This window comes from Dendrobates tinctorius, unplaced genomic scaffold, assembly GCF_039654945.1.
Source record: "Dendrobates tinctorius isolate UK_male_01 unplaced genomic scaffold, ASM3965494v1 ptg000046l, whole genome shotgun sequence".
Classification (NCBI taxonomy): domain Eukaryota; kingdom Metazoa; phylum Chordata; class Amphibia; order Anura; family Dendrobatidae; genus Dendrobates; species Dendrobates tinctorius.
Window position 1 is genome coordinate 45,883,325 of NW_027361714.1, and position 21,876 is coordinate 45,905,200.

At 44.3% G+C, this 21,876-nt stretch overlaps 1 protein-coding gene across 3 annotated transcripts in view; it reads right to left on the minus strand.

Moving 5' to 3' along the window:
• Positions 1–3,441: 3,441 nt before the first annotated feature.
• MTFR2 (mitochondrial fission regulator 2) overlaps positions 3,442–21,876 on the minus strand; it is a 33,919-nt gene continuing 15,484 nt past the window's right edge. For 2 of the 3 annotated variants that reach the window (XM_073575867.1, XM_073575866.1), the window contains 5 exons: positions 13,476–13,591; positions 11,899–12,113; positions 11,490–11,805; positions 7,859–8,048; positions 3,442–6,134 (listed from right to left, as the gene is read on the minus strand). In XM_073575867.1, the coding sequence (XP_073431968.1) occupies positions 6,060–6,134; positions 7,859–8,048; positions 11,490–11,805; positions 11,899–12,113; positions 13,476–13,591 (912 nt within the window). In that variant the 3' untranslated portion in view covers positions 3,442–6,059. The remainder of the gene's footprint in view (positions 6,135–7,858; positions 8,049–11,489; positions 11,806–11,898; positions 12,114–13,475; positions 13,592–21,876) is intronic. The other variant, XR_012232294.1, reaches the window with a different exon arrangement.

Genomic DNA, 21,876 nt, shown 5'->3' on the forward strand with positions numbered 1-21,876 from the left:
CCAAGAGCACATCACATGACACTAGCATTGTCATTTCCTATTAATGAGGACGTCCAACTGCTATTCTTCTAACCGGTCCCCAACCACCGGTCCGCGGCCCAGCACCGGGCAGTTGCAGTGCTCTTGCTGGTCCACGGACACAAGGGGAGCCGGCGGCTGTGTAGCAGCTGATACTCACCCTGCATAGCTGTCCGTCGGCGCGGCGGCTTCATCCAGATTCCAGCGCTGAGCTGTCAAGTGTACCGCTCATTTAAGGTCATGAATATGGATGCCACTCCTCTCCCATAGGCGTGGCATCCATATTCATGCACCTTAATGAGCGGTAGCACGTGACCGCTCCGCACAGGAAGAAGCTGAAGCGCCGCGAGATGCAGGGAGGGAAGTTTAGCGACGTGAGGGTAAGTATGATGGGGGAGGTTGGGGGAGCCGAGCGGAGCCATATATACAAGGGAGGCCGGGAGAGTGGAAGCAGAGCCATATATACAAGGGAGGCCGGGAGAGTGGAAGCAGAGCCATATATACAAGGGAGGCCGGGAGAGTGGAAGCGGAGCCATATATACAAGGGAGGGAGAGTGGGAGCAGAGCCATATATACAAGGGAGGGAGAGTGGGAGCAGAGCCATATATACAAGGGAGGGAGAGTGGGAGCAAAGCCATATATACAAGGGAGGGAGAGTGGGAGCAGAGCCATATATACAAGGGAGGGAGAGTGGGAGCAGAGCCATATGTACAAGGGAGGGAGAGTGGGAGCGGAGCCATATATACAAGGGAGGGAGAGTGGGAGCGGAGCCATATATACAAGGGAGGGAGAGTGGGAGCGGAGCCATATATACAAGGGAGGGAGAGTGGAAGCAGAGCCATATATACAAGGGAGGGAGAGTGGGAGCAGAGCCATATATACAAGGGAGGGAGAGTGGGAGCAGAGCCATATATACAAGGGAGGGGGAGTGGAAGCAGAGCCATATATACAAGGGAGGGAGGGTGGGAGCAGAGCCATATATACAAGGGAGGGAGAGTGGGAGCAGAGCCATATATACAAGGGAGGGAGGGTGGGAGCGGAGCCATGCATACAGGATGGGAGAGTGGGAGCAGAGCCATGTATACAGGATGGGAGAGTGGGAGCAGAGCCATGTATACAGGATGGGAGAGTGGGAGCGGAGCTATGTATACAGGATGGGAGAGTGGGAGCGGAGCCATGTATACAGGATGGGAGAGTGGGAGCAGAGCCATGTATACAGGGATGGGACAGGGGAGCCATGCATACAACAGGGGGAGCCACACAGAGCTGGACAGGACGGGGGGGAACCACACATACATTTTCTGATGATTAGAAAATAATCAGCATGTACAATTTTTCTTAAGTGCTCAATGCTCCATTTCCTTGTAGGTTCCAATCATGATTAGCAGGGACGGTCATCAGTAGAAGTAGCCCAGTGCTCCCACTCATTCAAAACCTAAGGTGAGTTGAGTCACATTATAAATGTTATAATTAAATGATAAGTATGCACTGCTAAACTACAACCGCGTCCATAGCCCCACCCCCTTATGATCAAAGCCCCGCCCCTGTCACACCTCCATCCCTGCCCTGCCGGGCCATGGAAGACTGGTCTGCTTGAAGCCGGTCCCTGGTGCAAAAAAAGGTTGGGGACCACTGGTGTAGGGGATCCGGGGCCCCGGCGGAAAAAAATGTACACTATGATTTCGCAGCCTACGCTGCAATTCTGTGCCTGCTGTGCGGAGCGAAGCACATATTGGGCCTGCCTCCCTGCCTGCAGCCAGTCACAGAGTGTATTGCTTCAGACTATTTCAGTCCCGCCCCTTCCCTGAGCCCTCGCTGACTATTAGCTCTCTGCAGAGCTGCCTGCCGCATCGTCCTCTGGGAAATGTTGTTCCTGGAGGGGTGTGTCTTTGAGGGGGCACCGTTTAAAAGTTTGCTATGGGGCCCAATCAGTTCTAGTTATGCCCCTGTAATCTCACCTACCAAATTGTGGTAAACACAACAAGCCTACATTTGCCTGTAAGACAACTCTTAGGCTATGTGCACACGTTGCGGATTTTGCTGCGGATCCGCAGCAGTTTCTGCTGCGTTGTACAGTACCATTGTTTTCAATGGTGAAACCAAAAACGCTGTGCACATGCTGCGGATTTTTCCGCGCGGATTTGCTGCGGGTTACAATCCGTAGCATGTCAATTCTTTGTGCGGAATCTGCTGCGGTTTCACACCTTATTCATTATGAGGTGTGAAACTGCAGGACTTCTGACCTGCAGATTTACCTGCGGTTTTTTACAAATCCGCAGCTCTCAAAAGTACGTGTGCACATAGCCTTACATTTATTGCTTGATTAAAAAAATGCATTTTTTAATGGAAATATTGCTTTTAATATCAGTGTAATGTCTTCAGCACTTTCTGGTGAATGGACATCCTGGGAATGCTGTGATGGTAGAATATCTGAGATTCTGTTGGAAGGCCAATGATGCCCCCTAGCGGAGTGATATGGTGTAACATACATTTATTCTCCAACGGATGTCATTTTTGTAAGGAAAAATTAGGAATAGAACATATTTTCCTTTTATACAGTGATAAAGTAACTAATATTTATACTAATAAAACGCAGTACTATATACACACAATACTATACATCTGACATCTTTTATGTACATGTGAATGCTGCATATCAGGAAGGCTTTGTTCACACTCTGCTACTAGGGTTGATCGAATAGCTGCGGATAAGAGTTTATCCGAATAACTATAATGCTTACCGAATAGCTGCATCGGGAACCCGGATACCTGGAGTGCTCCCGATGATAAGCTTTTCGGCGTCGCAGCTGCATGTGTAGCGGCTGTTTCATTGTCATAACACCAGTATGGAGAGCCCAACAAACAGGCTATACATACATCCACACATACATCCATGTGTTATGACTGTCACAGTCACGACACATGCAGCTGCGGGGCCGAACAGCTTATCATCGGGAGCGCTCTTGTTATCAGGGTTCCCGATGCAGTTATTCGCTAAGCGCTAAAGCTATTTGAATAAGCTCTTACCCGAAGCTATTCGATCAACCCTACCTACTACTAATGAGTTACCTATGAATCTGTATTGGGGGCATTAAAAGGATATATCTGGGACTTTGTGAAAAACAAAAAATGCCTAAGCACCAACAGGCAGGTAGTTGTTGTGCCCGGCACCAGTTTCCACCGGCTCAGTAAAGTTGCAGACTTTAGCTGTCATCCCATCACCAGAGTGGCAGTTTCTTTTCCTGTTGACAGGGCCGGACTACTGGCATCATGCTGATTGACAGCTGGCTCCCCAATGCTTAATTGAAGTCGGCTCTCAATCAGCATGATGCCACTAGTTCCCCCCCCCCCCCCTTTCCCATAGTAGTAATTGCCTATTTCTTTGTTCCCTTGGCTTGGAGGAAAACAAGTAGTCAAAAGAAATTGGGAGTTAAAACAAATTTATTTTAAAAACTATATACAAAATAGCGGTATGTACATCATTTCTTGTGAACACAAACAAGAGACAAAAGCAGCATTTCATGGTTCTCCCTAATTGCAAGTGCAAAGCCTAAAAAAAAAAAGTTAAAATTACATAAAACCAAGAACTTGCTGTGGACAAAACTTTAGTTTAGAAATGAATAACATATCACACTTCAAGTATGAGTTTGTGAAATAATTATGTAAAGCTATGTCCCCACGATGAGTTTTTGGCGAGTTTTTTTAAGCTGCATATTTTCAAAAAGATGCAAGTAATCCATTTTACTTAATGGGTGTAGAAAATTACCAAAAGCTCATTGTGGGAACATAGAATTATAAAAAGCATATAAAAGCATGGATTCTTGAATGGCACACAACCAGCGATTTTTATCTGGCAAAGCCTGGTAAGAATTAATACGTTCCATCCTTCCAGTCACCTGTCTGCCTCTCCAACACAGGTTTATCAGCTATACAAGAATGGACATGCCAAAAAGAAAACCGACTGCTTGAGTGAGAATAAGAAGGCAACATTTAACAATGCAACCAATGTACTTTAAAGGGTTACTCCAATAATGTACTAATATGGCCCCTGTCACATAATTCAAACGGCAGCTTGTCCTAGTCATGGGTCAGAATGGGCTGCTGTCTGTAGAGACACTTCTCCCAAGACCTGTGTCTCAGTGTCAGAGCTGTATTGTAAGCGCATTTACCTCCGTGAGCAGAGGGGATGTGTGTGACAGAAGAAGAAATAAATCTTCTCAGCTGACTGGGCACACGGAGGACTGAGGGTGGAGATGAAATTCAATTGTGCTCAGTCAGTCCAGATGATTTATTTCCTCTTGTCACACACTTTTCATTGGATCACGGAGGTATGATGTAGCTCTTTTCTGTTAAGACACGTTTGAGGAACAGTGTTTCTTCAGGCTGCAGCCCATACGGACCTGACTAGTACGGGCTGTGTTTGAATTATGTGATGGGGACAATTTTATTATATTCCTGGAGAACCCTTTTAAGTACAATTCTGCATGCACAGTATTTATTACAAAAATCAGCAACTAACAGGACCCTCAAGTTTAATCATCTTGGTCTGTACATAACAGTGCCATGAAGCTTTCCCTGCCATGGAAGGGTTTTCCCATGCATGCTTTCATTTCCTACTTTAAGAGCTTACCATACATATTTATAAACTGCATGTGGCTATTACTTTGGATAGTTATGTACTCGAGCTACACTTTTCCCGGCTCCATTTAGAGCCTTGACAAACCAATTAAAAGGGTTGTCCGCATTTTATTTTACTTAGATGCATGTATTTGAGGCTAAAAATCATTTCTGCAATTTTGCTTACTAAACAGAATTGCACAATTTGCTTCTGTGTTGCACTGTCTGTTGCTGGCTGCAGAATGAGTTACCAGAGTGACCATTAGTGAGCTTGCTACAAGTGTCTTAAGGGGAGTGTTTTAGAGCTATAATCTGTCTTTTTCTGAATTCCTCTCAGCTCGTGTATGACCACAGACCACATCAAAGTTGAATGTGCAGGAAAAAAAAAGAGCCTCTAACAGCCAAACAGTGAAGAATAAAACCCCAAAATTATTTGTAATCTTAAATACAATGCTTATCAACGTAAAAAAACAACTATTACTATAGTATATATATATCATCATTTTGTCATCTGCTGTGGTGTTATGTACCTTTATTGCATAAACCAGCCCGGAAATTAGCATTCTGACATGGAATTAGACACATGCCCAAGCGTCTCCTGACGTAGTATGGTAGCCACTAGAACTTGTCCACCAAGCGTGCCGGAGTGTCTCTTCGCACCAGATGATGAGACATTGCGTGAGGACCAAAGTGTAAGTACGTATTATGGTTGTAGAAGAGAACAAAGGACCTTCTGATGGGTGGAACCCGAACCAACAAACATTCATGGTTTGGCCAATTAATAATGGCACTTATCAGAATGTTATTTTAAGCACTTAAAACAATGTATATATTGACATTCTCTGCCCTCTGAATCAAGTCTTAAGGGCCTGTCACACTAAGCGATATCGCTAGCAATATCGCTATAACTTGTGACGTTATAGCGATATTGCTAGCGATATCGCTGTGTCTGATACTTACCTCCGACCCGCTCCCCCGCTGGTTATCGCTGATCGCGCGAGAACGTCCAGGACCGTTTCTCGTCGTCAGCTTCCTGCGGCGCTTCCTGTGGAGAGACGAGCGTTGAGCGTGGAGCCGGGCGGGAGGACGCAGGATCGCCTGGTGTGACAGATAAGTAGCGACCCCCGTCCCTTGTGATGTCGCTGGTGAGATCTGCCTGTGTGGCAGCTCACTAGCGACCACTTAGCGATGCACCAGCGATCCTGACCGTGTCATATCGCTGGTCGGGATCGCTGGTACATCGCTAAGTGTGACAGTACCTTTACAGTAGAACCATGAGACTTTAACAGTAACATCACCCTTCCCATGGCAATCCTAGGGAATAAACAAAAAAAGAGGAGTTGCCTGTTACACTGGGCAGTTTGGAGTAATTGTCAGATTTTCACATGCTTTTTCCCAAAAACCTCTGAAACATATCCATGAAATCAGACATGGACTTGCTTTCTTGTCATTTCCTTCTGTGTTCTTTTCCCAATAGGTTTTAGCATGTGGCGCCCAAACTGCAAGTGGAGAACATAGGAAGAGTTAGGACCAGATATACATTCATTTATACAGTACTCTAGGAAAATCGTGAAGAATCAATCAACGAATCAATTCGTTCAAACAGTTCTACCTAATGAAAGTCTAGATTTTAAAATGTATGGGTTGCTGTAAAGGGAAGGTGTTGCGATTTTTAATTTTGCATTAATAATTGACTATATAATCAATTATTTTTAATACAAAATTAAATGTACAACTTTAATAGTTTTTTATTTATTAATTTTTTACTTTAGCCACTGGGGGGCTGCCATTTTCATTTGTGGATGGGTAAGTGGCTGAGCAGGACGCTTACACACCTCATTTACGGCTGCCATCGGCATAAGAGCCTGCGGTCGGATGGCATAGAGGCGCTCCTCCTGCCTCTTATCTGTGACCTGGGCATGCCTCCTGGGCTGTCCATCCAGGTCACAGCTCTGGGAGGAGATCGAGGCCATTTTATTGTAGCCCACAGCAAACGCTGTGGGCTTCATTTCCCCCCTGTTGTTGCACACACTGCTTAGTGCGTTTGATGACAGAATGAGGCTCCATAGCATTTGGACGTTGAATTTGGAGGATCGTCGTGGGAACGCCAAGGACTATGTCGGACCCGCGTGGGAACTTTTTGCTTTCTAATAAATTGGTGAACGAATGACAACTTGTCTTTATTATCTCGTTTCATTTTTTTCAGGTTTCCATCTGTGGACGACGTGGGATTCCCAGGACTATAGTGCACCTGTTTTTTTTTTTTTCTTTTTTTCCTCAAAAATAAATTGGTGGACCAGGGAACATGGCGGCGAGTGTTTTTTTAAATAAAATTTATTTTTCTGCCTGCTTATTTTTCTTTCATTACCAGGTTAGTAATGGAGGTGTCTGATAGACACCTATCCATTACTAACACAAGGACTTGATGCCAGATGTGATTTTTGACTAATCATAACTGTCATCAACCCGAGCTACCATTACCCTTATTGCCAACACATCAGGGCAATTGGGAAGAGTGAAGGCAAAGCGCCAGAATTGGCGCATCTAATGTGATTCGCCAATTCTGGGGCGGCTAAGGACTGCTACTGACCCGTGTATCCAATACAGTTACGGACCATGTTATACAGTAACGGACCATGTTATACAGTTACGGACCATGTTATACAGTTGACCACTTCACACAACAGATATTGCTGCAGAGTATGTAGTGTAAAAGACATTATCTTGGACTTTTTTTTTTTTTTTACTCTGGGCCCAAAACCTAACAAGCCAGTAGTTGCTAACTATCTGCCTGTTGTCTCCAGCACTGATCTCTGCTGACACAGAGCGGTCACATTCTGCTCCTGCCAGCGATTCTGCAGCTTCTGCTGGAGTCACGTTTGACAGAGCAGTGGCTTCTCTTCCACTCTGGTCTCCTGATGGGGTGTGACTGCTGACATCATGGGGAGGCAGCCGGCTCACAACATGTCTAACTGCATAAGGTCGGTAGTCACGCCTTGTTGACAGAACAGTCCAGAAGAAGAAGAGCTGCTCTGTTGCTGTGGAGCAGCTGAATCACTGGCAGTAGTGGTTGGTGACTGCTCTGAGCCAGCACCAGGTACAACAGGCAGGTAGTTGCCTCTGTTAGCAACTACCTGCCTGTTTGACAACTGAAAATCAGGCATATGGAAGATCATGAATGGAAGTTTTGCTGCTAGTCATGTGAAAGTTTTCCAAACAGTACCATTGGGGCTTCAGGACTGGAGAACGGAGACTCCTCATGAGATCTATTTTCTTTATCGACAGAGTCATCACCATTTCTGTGTGCAAACTTCTGCTTTAGGGCTCTGGCTATAATGGCTGCAGGGTCTGTGGGATCATTAAGCGAACGTCTCTTCTTGTCTTTCCTGGTTAAGGGTGTCCCACCAGGGGATCTAAGGGATAAAAGTAGTGACCACAAACATCACTGCCACTATGTAACAGAAGCGCCAACAGGCTATAACTTAGTTCTTCATACAAGCCATTTTTCATGTATTGCGGCTATGTCTAATAAGATTTTTCTTTTACTGACCATTTCTACAAAAACATATTAATCAACTGCTATCAATTTTCAGAAAAGACTTGTCTAAGATATCATTAGTGGCAATAGTACCATATGTTGATAATAATACTTTTCAATACCAGTAACTTCACATCTCAGAGAGAGAAGAGTCTGGGAGTACAAGCTCATGATGACCTTTGACACTCAATGCTGGAATTAATGTGTTGTATGGATGATACAGGAAAGATATATATCTTTGTACCGTGTTAGCCAGTAGATAGATGATTTAGAATTGAGAGTCCTCAAGTGGTTGACACTTTTTAACGGCTAACTGAAAAGATGGTAACAAATTGCAAGCTTTCGAGACTACTCAGATCTCTTCATCAGGCATATAGACTAATACATCTGTGTCGCATGGATTTATGTCTTTTTACATCAATTAAGGAATTTGCTCCTAAGACCTTGTGGGGGCACCACAACACATTGTCATGATCTGACAGTTTTAAATTGCACTGGGTGAACTTTTTTTACTTTGGAAAGTTCCAAGGTGTCTTGACTGTCCCCGGTGGTGGTTAGTGGTATCGCACTTTAGGTTTTTTGTGCACATAATTATGGATCAGGTGTGACACCCTATAAAGGTGTGCTAGGGGTGTGCAATCACTGCCTGTGATATTGTGAGATTGTGTTCACTCTGAGTTTGAGAGCCTGGTGGAAGGATGGAGCTGGAGAGGAGTCCTGCGCAGCTTAGCCAGGGGGGACGTGTTTCAGCTATGGTGTCTGGACGAAGGGCTCGCATGGCGTGGTGGGGTCGCAGTGATGGTGTCGGCGGGAAGTGTCTGCATGGACTGGTCCCACATGGAGAGTGGCACTCACCATGTGGGACTTGGCTGCTGAGCTGGACTCAAGCATGCTCGACTTCGTGGCAGAAGCTGGACTCATCATGGGGACTCTGTTACTAAGCAGCAGCAACTGGTGGTGGACTCTGCTCCAAGGCTGCACTAAGGTGAAGGATCCTGTTATGGTGATGGATCCAGGTGGAGGAGAAGATGCACGCAGGTGGTGGGCTCTGTTGCTAGGAGCGCACGCAACAGAGCAAAGCTAAGTGGTGTTCCCCCTGTATTGTCTCTTTCCTCATGTGTGTTATTAGTGCAGTGGTGGGATTAGTCTCCGCACCGACCCATTCCCTAGTGAGGATTTAGGGTCAGGGCGAGCAAGAGGTTAAGGTTCACGTGCGGCGACAGGTGCGGAGCCTGTATAGGGAATGTTAGGAGTGCAGGGACACTGGCTCAGGGGAGCTTAGGAGGTCTCCATGTCCCCATTCCCTATCGCAGGGCCCACCATTGTTAATGTTACCCAGGTTCCCCCTTTATTATTTGATTATTGTATAACGTGTAATACCTAAATTCGCCTGGTGGAGGCGGCGTATCCACCTGCACGTTTTATTATTTAAATGCGCCCCACTGGAGGCGGTGTATCCAGGGTCACGTGTGTTATGTGTTCACCTTGCGGTAACCGCTGTGTGCCCAGAGACACGTGACCATGACACACATTAGGGGACGCCAATCGGAGGACAATAAAACTTCCAAACTCCTTATCTATGAACTGGTCCAATATTTATGTTTCTCCCTCTCCCATAATCATAATTCTGCTTCACGTCACTTGTCTTATCTATTACATTTTTTCTGTGCTGTGTTGTGCATACATATGTGATTCTTCAGATGTTGTATTAGTCAATGCCTGATGAAGAGACCTGAGTAGTCTCGAAAGCTTGCAATGTGCTACCATCTTTTCAGTTAGCCATTAAAAGGTATCATCCACTGAGGACTCTCAATTCTGAATATTTTTCTATCTACTGGCTAACACGGTACAAAGATATACAACCTTCCTGCAAGAAAAAAAAAAATGATTTGTATGGCAGATTTTAAAAACAAAGAAGCAGAATACTAAGGGACGGAGCGGGAAATGAAATAAGAGCAGAACCTGGTCAAATCTGATCTGCTGACAAGATCTCTTTAACTACTGCTGGACTGCACATAAACTAAACATCTGGGCGGTCCACACATTAGTCTGCACTGACATTCTAAAATGTCAATGTAGTGTAAGTTGCTTGCATAAGCAGATGTGGGGTGGGAAGCTGGACACAGCAAGACTTCCCAGAGAGAAGATAAACATGGTTTATTACCAGTTTACCTTTTCAATCTCTGTATACATAGTGCTGAACCAGCGCTTGTATATATCGATTAGGAATCTATAGCACCGATTGTGCTTCTTCCTCCAGGCTCTGAACATGTGATCTCTGGGTGCAGGGATGGAAAGGAGCTTCTATGTAGCTAGGAGGCTGAGATTCCTCTGTAACTGGGGCTAATGGAACAGCCACCGTTATAGGTGAAATCACTAATAAAAAAAAAAATATATCTAAAAATTTAAAATGCCCCCCCAAAAACGTTTTTATGACCTTCTGGGGGGGCATTATTAAATAAATAAATAAAACAAAACTAAAATAAAAAAAATGTGTCATATATAAACATTACATAGTTTTATAAAAAGACCTAGGTCCATCAAGTTCAACCTTTCCTCCCAAATCATACATTCTTTGTCCCTAAATTGACTATAACCCACAATGTTATGTGTATTGAAATTGTCCAGCCCTTTTGTAATAGCTGTTATAGTGTCTGCCATTACTACCTCTTGTGGTTGGCATTCCAGTCTGACTTTTCTTAAAAAAAAAAAAAAAAAAAAAAAAAAAAAACCTGCCGGAACCGCCTTTCTTCCATCTTTTATGAGTGCCCCCTAGTCCTCAGTATGGTCTTCGGAAGGAATAAGTCATGTGCCAGTCCTCTATACTGACCATACCTTATTTATACATATAAATGAGATATTATCCGAGGCGTCTTTTTTCTAAACTAAAGAAGTCCAACTTTTCCAACCTCTCATCAGATAAGAGGCCTTCAATCCTTTGTAATAACTATTATTTCTAAGGAAAGAAGAACACAATTTAAGAGGTTTTTAATAGAGCTTTGTGGTTGTAAAATGTATTCTTTCTTTGTTTAAAGTAAAAAAAAAAAAATTTTGCCTAAGCCCCATATATGGTGAAAAAAAAAAGGGGCAAACATTATTCAAAAACCCAGACAAGAACATTTTTTAGAGCCGTTAAAAGTACATGCACAATAAAATCAAGAATGGGAGGGGGGGGGTCAGGTGTCCCGGTCATGAATTGGTTAAAGAAGTAATCACAGGATTTTATTATTATTTTTACTGTTTTCTCCTTCACATTATTTCACACATGACTGTAATAAAAAAAAATATATTTAAGGGAATCTATAAATGATCTTACCTTTCGACCGCCCGAAGCTTGATGGAATTCATGCCTTTCAGCACGTCCATCATACTGGGAAGCTTCTCCACATTGCCTTTCTCTGTAGCCTCTCTTTCCGTCGGACTGCGTTTGTGAGAAGCTTTACGTTCTCGTATCAGATCGAGGGCAGATTTGGCAGAGTTTAGTCTGGTCGTTGGGACTGGAGGTGGCGGAGGAGGCGGCGGGGCTACCGGTGTTGTACAGTGGAAGAATTGTGCGGAAATCGGTGTAGAAGCTGAAGATGGCGGTGGGAGGGCATTCCCCGGGCTGCCGAATGAGCACATTGATTCTGTATCTGAGAATAAAAAGAGATCAAATCACAGCAAATAGCAAATGTTTGGCCTGTTTAACCCATGAAGGGAATAATAAGGAGACCATAATGGCTTACGAGACTGTGCGGTTTTTGACTCTTGTAGGGCAACAATTGCAGCAATCTGTGCTCGGAGTTGGAGCAGCTCATCTTCTAAAGCCGCTATTTTCTGAAAGGCATGGTCGTTTGCAGGAAGGAGACTCTTTTCACACACTCTCTTGGCCGACATCAAAGTGAGAAATTCTGAATCTGCGTTATTTGGTTTCATGGACTTGTTTGATGGAAGATCATGTCTGATGAAAGAGGCCACAATCACTACAGAACCAATAAATAGTAGTAGTTACCAGGTTATGCTACCACATCTGAGAGCAGCATGATGTAGAGGCCGAGACCCCGAATCCAGTGATGTTACTGGGCTCCTTGCTGTAGTTTTGATAAATCACAGTTTTAACTACTGCAGCTCTGCTAGTCCTCTCAATGAGCATATATGCAGTCATTGATATTCACAAGCTCCCGCTAACCATGTCCCCCTCTCCACTGTAAGGCTGTATTCACACGTAGCGTTTTTTGGGTTTTCGCGGCGATTTTAAACGCACAATTTCGCAGCGAAAACGCAAAAAAAAAAAAGCATCCCATGCAATCCTATGGCATTCCGCACATGCTGTACTAATGCTGCGGATTTTTCCTGCGGCGGAATTGCATTGCGGAAAGATACGCAGCTTGCTCATTCTTTATGCGGAATCGCGGGAAAATCCGCACCCATAGGAATGCATTGTTCTGCTTACTTTCCGCATGTGGCTGTGCCCACCATGCGAAAAGTAAGCAGAACATTTGCGGATGGTACCCTGGGTCTGGAGGAGAGGAGAGTCTCCTCCAGGCTCTGGGTACCATATCCCTGTTAAAAATAGAATTACAGTAAAAAAAATAGTCATGTTCTCACATTCCGATGTCCGCACAGCGTTCCCAGGCCTCAGCGATGCTACCGGCAGGTCCCGTTCCCAGTGATGCATTGCGACAATGACCTTTGATGACGTCGCAGTCTCGCGAGACCGTGACGTCATCAAAGGTCATTGTCGCAATGCATCACTGGGAACGGGACCTGCCGGGAGTATTGCGGGACATCGGAAGGTAAGAAAAACACCATTTTTTATTTTTTGTATTATTTTTAACATTAGATCTTTTTACTACTGATGCTGCATAGGCAGCCTCAATAGTAAAAAGTTGATCACACTAGTGTGACCAACCTGTCAATCAGTTTTCCAAGCGATGTTACAGATCGCTTGGAAAACGCTAGCATTCTGCAAGCTAATTACGCTTGCAAATCGCTAGTTTTTCCACGGGAAATAGGCGGGAATTAAAATGCCGTTTTCTCGCATATTTCCCGCGGAATGGAATTGCCACGGCAATTCCGCAACGTGTGCACCTAGCCTAAGTGTTGTCTATGCAATGTAGACAGAAAACTGCAAATCAATTGTGCAGGTGGAGTTAGATTGAGTTAGATCTCACAGATCTGCAGCTGATAAACCAGAGGCTTAAGCGAAACTACAGAAATAAGCCCAGTAAGTGGTACATCATTGGAATCAGGGTCTCCGTCCGTTGAAAAGGAAAAATCTGATGAAAGATTCCTTTTGAAAGCAGTACAATGAGATAATTACCGGAATCTGGTGTTCATCTGTGTATTGTAATCTAACAGACATGGGGAATCTGCCAAAGAAGCAATGCCAGGTCTATCACACTCATTAGCTCCTAATACTCCAGGTCCTATGAATTTCTGCAAGCGAGAAATAAAAGATATTATGCCAAAAAGCAAAGCTTTTGCATTAATCCCCATAAAGGAAGTCTGTCACAAAGTTTTTGCTAATAATCTGAGAGCAGCATGATGTGGGGATGGAGACCCTGATTGCAGCAATGTGTCACTTATTGGACTGATTCTTGTAGTTTCAATAAAACCAGAGTAATATCAGAAGGAGATTATCACTAGAGGACTAGTTGTCTTGCGCCATGTAGTCTACCTGCTCAATGTAACCTCACCCCCACCACTGATTAACAGCTTTCTGCTTATGTACAGTGTATGCAGAAAGTTGCCCATCAGTGCAGCGCAGGGTTATTGAGAGCTCAGCATTCAGAGAACTGATAGATTTGCAACAGATAAAACAGTGATTGCATCAAAACTGCAGCAAGCACTAAGTGACACATCACACGAATCAGGGTCTCTGCCACTGCAATATGATGCTCTCAGATTGAAAAATCAAAAACCTGGTGACAGATTCCTTTAAACACTTGGGCTGTTTTGGCACAAAGTCATATTATTAATCGGGGGCTGTATTATTTATTTTTTTAAAAGTGTGTCTGTCAAGAGGAATAATCCATATAAGCACTATATCAGCCTCCTAATAAGGTTCTTAAATAAGCCCTCCTCCCATCAAAGTTTATATCCTCTTAATATATTGCAGACATCATATTATATAGCAGTGTGCACTTACAATTGCTCGTTTTGCCTTTCTTCCCAGTAAATTCTTCTCTTTTCTCTGCTCTATGTAGAAATAGGTTGTCTCTTTTCCCTACATTTATCATTCCCTTCTTCATCTCCTGACCCAGTCGCTTTGCTACTCCTCCTGCCACAGACTGTTGCAGTGACAAGGGCCACCATCAGGGCATTACTTACCTTACTGCTATATGGGGCACGGTGAGCAGCAATACAGAAGGGGGCCCGCAGGTCCGGGGCCCCACTTTTGTGCTTCTACTCATCGAGCCTCAAGTGCTGTGCGTCATTGGGCCCCAAGTGCTGTGCACTGCGGGCCTGCGGCGCACACGTGGCGCCAGCAGCTTTCTCGGAGCTGTGCACGGCCATCTAACCTTGACGGCTGCACAGCTCCCGCTCCCTCCGTGTTTTCTGTACTTCCGGTCAGGTGATGGTGCGTACGCGCCGACTTGTACCAGATGCTGGAAGCGACTGTGAGGCAATTATGTAAAATGTTTCTGTTTTCTTTATAAAATGAACTCAATGGGTGAGGGTAACTGTCTACAAGGGATGAAGTGGGGAGTGTAAGGAGGGCTGCACATGATGAAGTGGGGGTAAGCGGGACTGCACAAGATGAAGTGGGGGGTAATGGGGACTGCAAGTGATGAACTGGGGGGTAAGGAGGACTGCACATGATGAACCGGGGGGTAAGGAGGACTGCACATGATGAAGTGGGGGGAAAGGGACTGCACAGGATAAAGTGTGTCTGAGGGGGGACTGCACATGATGAAATCAAAGGGGGATAAGGGGCTGTAAATCATGAAGGGGCACTGCACCTCTTTCTACTTAATGTGCTTCTGGTTAGGTGATCACCTGAACCAAATCTTATTTAACGAAGGAATTAACGAAGGAAAGCATAGAAAACCCTGCTGTGGTGTTTACAATCCTCTTGGAATAGGACAATCTGGATGGCAAAACAAGTGCTAGTAATATCCCAAAAGTAATAGGAATGACAAAATAATTTTTAATCATGTCAAAGAAGTTGAAAAGAAAAGTCTTGAGTGAGGAAAAGAAGGGCTCAATTCTGGCTTTACTAGCAGAGGGATACAGTGAGCGTCATGTTATCTCCATCCTGAACATTTCTAAGACGGCAGTCCATTACAACAAGGTAAAGCAGCAGACTTTGGGGACAACAAAGCTACAGACCGGCAGAGGTCGAAAACAACTCTCCACTGACCAGGATGACTGTCATCTTATTCGAATGTCACTCAGCAACCGCAGGATGACATCAAGTGACCTACAAAAGGAAGTGCACGGCAAGAACAGTTCGTAACAGGCTCCTAAAGGCAGGGCTCAAGTCATGTAAAGGTAGAAAAAAGCCTTTCATCAATGAGAAGCAAAAGAGAGCCAGGCTGAAGTTTGCCAAAGACCATAAGGATTGGACGAAAGAGGACTGGAGTAAGGTAATCTTCTCTGATGAGTCTAATTTTCAGCTTTGCCCAACACCTGGTCATTTAATGCTTAGACGGAGACCTGGAGAGGCGTACAAGCCACAGTGTCTTGCACCCACTGTGACATTTGGTGGAGGATCTGTGATGATCTGGGGATGTTTCAGCAAGGTTGGAATTGGGCAGGTTAATCTTTGCGAAGGACGTATGAATCAAGCCGCATACAAGGTTATCCTGGAAAAACAGATGATTCCTTCTGCTCAGACAATGTTCCCCAACTCTGAGGACTAGTTTTTCCAGCAGGACAATGCACCATGCCACACAGCTAGGTCAATCAATGTGTGGATGAAGGACCACCACATCAAATCCCTGTCATGGAAAGCCCAATCTCCAGACCTGGAAGCCTATGGGCGCCGGATCCGTCGCTGTCTGTCAAAAGACAGAATCCAGCAACAGATTCCGTTTTTTTAAACTGAGCATGCTCCAATTATTATTACCAGGTAGGGCAGTCGGATCCGGCGAAAAAACGAATCCATTGCATCAGTTTTTCACAATCTGCGACGGATCCGTCGATTTGTGACTGACGCCAAAAAACTGATAAGTGAAAGCAGCCTTAGAGGCTCCTCTGTCCTCCACTCATTACCTGTAGTAATGGTAAGTGTTTGAACTTGTTATCAGTATAAAAGACACCTGCCACCACCTCAAACAGTCACACTCCAAACTCCACTATGGTGAAGACCAAAGAACTGTCAAAAGACACCAGAAAAAAAACTGTAGCCCTGCATCAGGCTGGGAAGACTGAATCTGCAATAGGCAAGCAGCTTGGTGTGATGAAATCAACTTAGGGAGCAATAATAAGAAAATGGAAGACATATAAGACCACTGATAATCTCCCTCGATCTGGGGTTCCACACAAGATCTCACCCCGAGGGGTCAAAATGATCACGAGAACAGTGAGCAAAAATCCCAGATCTACATTGGGGGGGACCTAGTGAATGACCTGCACAGAGCAGGGACCACCGTAACAAAGGCTACCATCAGTAACACTACGCCGCCAGGAACTCAGATCCTGCAGTGCCAGATGTGTCCCCCTGCTTAAGCCAGTACATATCCGAGCCACTCTGAAGTTTGCTAGAGAGCATTTGGATTATCTACAAGAGTATTGGGAGAATGTCATATGATCTGATAAAACCAAAGCAGAACTGTTTGGTAGAAACAAAACTCGTCGTGTTTGGAGGAGACAGAATGCTGAGTTGCATCCAAAGAACACCATACCTACTGTGAAGCATGGGGGTGGCAACATCATGCTTTGGGGCTGTTTCTCTGCAAAAGGACCAGGACGACTGATCAGTGTACATGATAGAATGAATGGGGCCATATATCGTGAGATTTTGAATTCAAACCTCCTTCCATCAGCAAGGGCATTGAAGATAAAACGTGGATGGGTCTTTCAGCATGATAATGATCCCAAGCACACTGCCAGGACAATGAAGGAGTGGCTTCGTAAGAAGAATATGAAGGTCCTGGTGTTGCCTAGCCAGTCTCCAGATCTCAACCCCATAGAAAACCTATGGAGGGATTTGAAAAACTGTGTTGCCCTGCGACAGGCCTAAAACATCACTGCTCTAGAGGAGATCTGCATGGAGGAATGGGCCAACATACCATCAACAGTGTGTGCCAACCTTGTGAAGACTTAAAGAAAACGTTTGACCTCTGTCATTACCAACAAAGGATATATAACAAATATTGAGATGAACTTTTGTTAGGCCTGTTTCACACTTCCGTTTGTGACCATCAGTCAAAATCCGCCGTTTTTGCAAAAAAAACGGATCCGCCATTTTTTTTGGCGGATCCGTTTTTTCCCCCATTGATTTGCATTACCGGCGGATCTTGACGGATGGCCATCCGTTGGATTCGGTTTTTTGCGGATCCGTCAATTTTTTTCCGTCCGCCGAGATGCCTGGACGGACCATGCAACGTTTTTTTTGCTGCAGGATCCGCATTGTTATAGTGCGCATGCCCGGAGGAATGAAGTCAGCCGGAAATTTAACCTTGAAATCATTTCTGGCGGACATTTCTATCTCTCTCTCGCTCTCTCTCGGCAGCGTTTCCTTTAAAATTCTTCATTCATCGGATCAGTCAAAAAAACACGGTCCGGTGACATCCGTTCACCTGAGTTACCAACGGATCCGCTTTCCGCCATTTTGGCGGATTTTAACTGACACAAAAAAACTGAAGTGTGAAACAGGCCTTAATGACCAAATACTTTCCACCATAATTTGCAAAATAAATCTTGCTAAATCAGACAAGGGGATTTTCTGGATTTGTTTTCTCATTTTGACTCTCATAGTTGTGGTCTACCTATGATGTCAATTACAGGCCTCTCTCAACTTTTTAAGTGGGAGAACTTGTACAATTGGTGGCTGACTAAATACAAGAGAGAGAAAGAAAGAAAGAGAGTGATTACAGCATGCTATTAACCTGCAAATATGGGGTTAATCTGCAGGTAAACAGCGTTCTGAACCTTCCCGGCGTCTGCACGCACTTACGGCTCTGGTTGGAGGGGGAAATGATCTTTATTCCTCCAAGCAGTCCTCCAGCTTTGAGTCATAGATGCCCAGCTTCAGTCGCTGCTCAGTACATAGAGAGAGGCAGTTGTAACAATGTCCCGGGACTGACAGCCAGCCCACCAGTGTATCAATACAGACCCGGCTGTCAGTCAGTGTCAGGGTGTAGTTACAGTCACTGCTCACTGAACCTGCACAGGCTGCACCCCCATGACAAAGTCAGAGGCTGCCGGGGGGCGAATAAAGTTAATTTCCTCCCGTCAGACGGATTCTTAGGGCAGCAGCCAAACAGTGTCACAAAGATATTTATCTTCAGATTAACCCCATATGGGCATGGCAGGGTAATAGCGTTTTTTCATGTGACAGGTTCCCTTTAACCCCTTCATGACCCAGCCTATTTTGACCTTAATGACCTGGCCATTTTTTGCAATTCTGACCAGTGTCCCTTTATGAGGTAATAACTCTGGAACGCTTCAACGCATCCTAGCGATTCTGAGATTGTTTTTTCGTGACATATTGGGCTTCATGTTAGTGGTAAATTTAGATCGATAATTTTTGCGTTTATTTGTGAAAAAATCAGAAATTTGGCGAAAATTTTGAAAATTTCGCAATTTTCATATTTTGTATTTTTATTCTGTTAAACTAGAGCGTTATGTGACACAAAATAGTTACTAAATAACATTTCCCACATGTCTACTTTACATCAGCACAATTTTGGAAGCAAAATATTTTTTTGTTAGGAAGTTATAAGGGTTAAAAGTTGACCAGTGATTTCTCATTTTTACAACAAAATTTACAAAACCATTTTTTTTAGGGACCACCTCACATTTGAAGTCACTTTGAGGGGTCTATATGGCAGAAAATACCCAAAAGTGACACCATTCTAAAAACTGCACCCCTCAAGCTACTCAAAACTACATTCAAGAAGATTATTAACCCTTTAGGTGTTTCACAGGAACTAAAGCAACATGGAAGGAAAAAAAGGACATTTTAATTTTTCCAACCAAAATTTTCTTTCAGCATCAATTTCTTCATTTTCACATGGGCAACAGGATAAAATGGATCCTAAAATTTGTTGGGCAATGTCCCCTGAGTACACCGATACCTCATATGTGGTCAAAAACCACTGTTTGGGCGCACGGCAGGGCTCAGAAGGGAAGGAGTGCCATTTGACTTTTTGAATGGAAAATATGCTGGAATATTTAGCGCTTGCCATGTCGCGTTTGGAGAGTCGCTGTGTGCCTAAACACTGGAGCTCCCCCACAAGTGACCCCATTTTGGAAACTAGACCCCCCAAGGAACTTATCTAGATGCATAGTGATCACTTTGAACCCCCAGGTGCTTCTCAAATTGATCCGTAAAAAAAAAAAAAAAAGTACTTTTTTTCACAAAAATTATCTTTTAGCCTCAGTTTTTTCATTTTCACATGGGCAACAGGATAAAATGGATCCTAAAATTTGTTGGGCAATTTCTCCTGAGTACACCGATACCTCATATGTGGTCATAAACCACTGTTTGGGTGCACGGCAGGGCCCGGAAGGGAAGGAGCGCCATTTGACTTTTTGAATGGAAAATTCGCTCCAATCGTTATCAGACACCATGTCGCGTTTGGAGAGCCCCTGTGTGCCTAAACATTGGAGCTCCCCCACAAGTGACACCATTTTGGAAACTAGACCCCTTAAGGAACTTATCTAGATGTGTAGTGAGCACTTTGAACCCCCAAGTGCTTCACAAAAGTTTATAACATAGAGCAGTGAAAATAAAAAATCATTTTTTTTCCTCAAAAATGATTTTTTAGCACGCTATTTTTTTATTTTCACAAGGGTAACAGGAGAAATTGGACCCCAAAAGTTGTTGTCCAGTTTGTCCTGAGTATGCTGGTACCCCATATGTGGGGGGGGGGCACTGTTTGGGTGCACGGCAGGGCGCAGAAGGGAATGAGCGCCATTTGACTTTTTGAAATGAAAATTAGCTCCAATCGTTAGCGGACACCATGTCGTGTTTGGAGAGCCCCTGTGTGCATAAACTTTGGAGCTCCCCCACAAATGACCCCATTTTGGAAACTAGACCCCTTAAGGAACTTATCTAGATGCATAGTGAGCACTTTGAACCCCCAGGTGATTCACAGAAGTTTATAATGCAGAGCAGTGAAAATAAAAAAAATTTTTTTTCCTAAAAAAAAATTTTTTAGTTGGCAATTTTTTATTTTCACAAGGGTACTAGGATAAATTGGACCCCAAAAGTTGTTGTCCAGTTTGTCCTGAGTACGCTGGTACCCCATATGTGGGGGGGAACCACTGTTTGGGCACACGTTGGGGCTCAGCAGGGAAGTAGTGACATTTTGAAATGCTGACTTTGATGGAATGGTCTGCGGGTGTCATGTTACATTTGCTGAGCCCCTGTGTGCCTAAACAGTAGAAACCCCCCACAAGTGACCCCATTTTGGAAACTAGACCCCCCAAGGAACTTATCTAGATGTGTGGTGAGCACCTTGAACCCCCAAGTGCTTCACAGAAGTTTATAATGCAGAGCCGTGAAAATAAAAAATCATTTTTTTCCCTCAAAAAAAATGAATTTTAGCACGCAATTTTTTTTTCACAAGGGTAACAGGAGAAATTGGACCCCAAAAGTTGTTGTCCAGTTTGTCCTGACTACGCTGATACCCCATATGTGGGGGATGACCACTGTATGGGCACACGTCAGGGCTCGGAAGGGAAGTAGTGACGTTTTGGTATGCAGACTTTGATGGAATGGTCTGCGGGCATCATGTTACATTTGCAGAGCCCTTGATGTACCTAAACTGTGGAAACCCCCCACAAGTGACCCCATTTTGGAAACTAGACCCCCCAAGGAACTTATCTAGATGTGTGGTGAGCACCTTGAACCCCGAAGTGCTTCACAGAAGATTGTAACGCAGAGCCATGAAAATAAAAAATCTTTTTTTTTCCTCAAAAAATGAATTTTTAGCTCGCAATTTTTTATTTTCACAAGGGTAACAGGAGAAATTGGACCCCAAAAGTTGTTGTCCAGTTTGTCCTGAGTATGCTGATACCCCATATGTGGGGAGGGACCATTGTTTGGGCACACGTCGGGGCTCGGAAGGGAAGTAGTGACGTTTTGAAATACCGACTTGATCGAATGGTCTGCGGGCATCATGTTACGTTTGCAGAGCCTCTGATATGCCTAAACTGTGGAAACCCCCCACAAGTGACCCCATTTTGGAAACCAGACCACCAAGGAACTTATCTAGATGTGTGGTGAGCAGCACTTTGAACCCCCAAGTGCTTCACAGAAGTTTATAACGCAGAACCGTGAAAATAAAAAATCTTTTTTTTCCTCAAAAAATGATTTTTTAGCCCGCAATTTTTTATTTTCACAAGGGTAACAGGAGAAATTGGACCCCAAAAGTTGTTGTCCAGTTTGTCCTGAGTACGCTGGTACCCCATATGTGGGGGGGGGGAACCATTATTTGGGCACACGTCAAGGCTCGGAATGGAAGTAGTGACGTTTTGAAATGCAGACTTTGATGGAATAGTCTGCGGTCGTCGTTACGTTTGCAGAGCCCCTGAAGTGCCTAAAC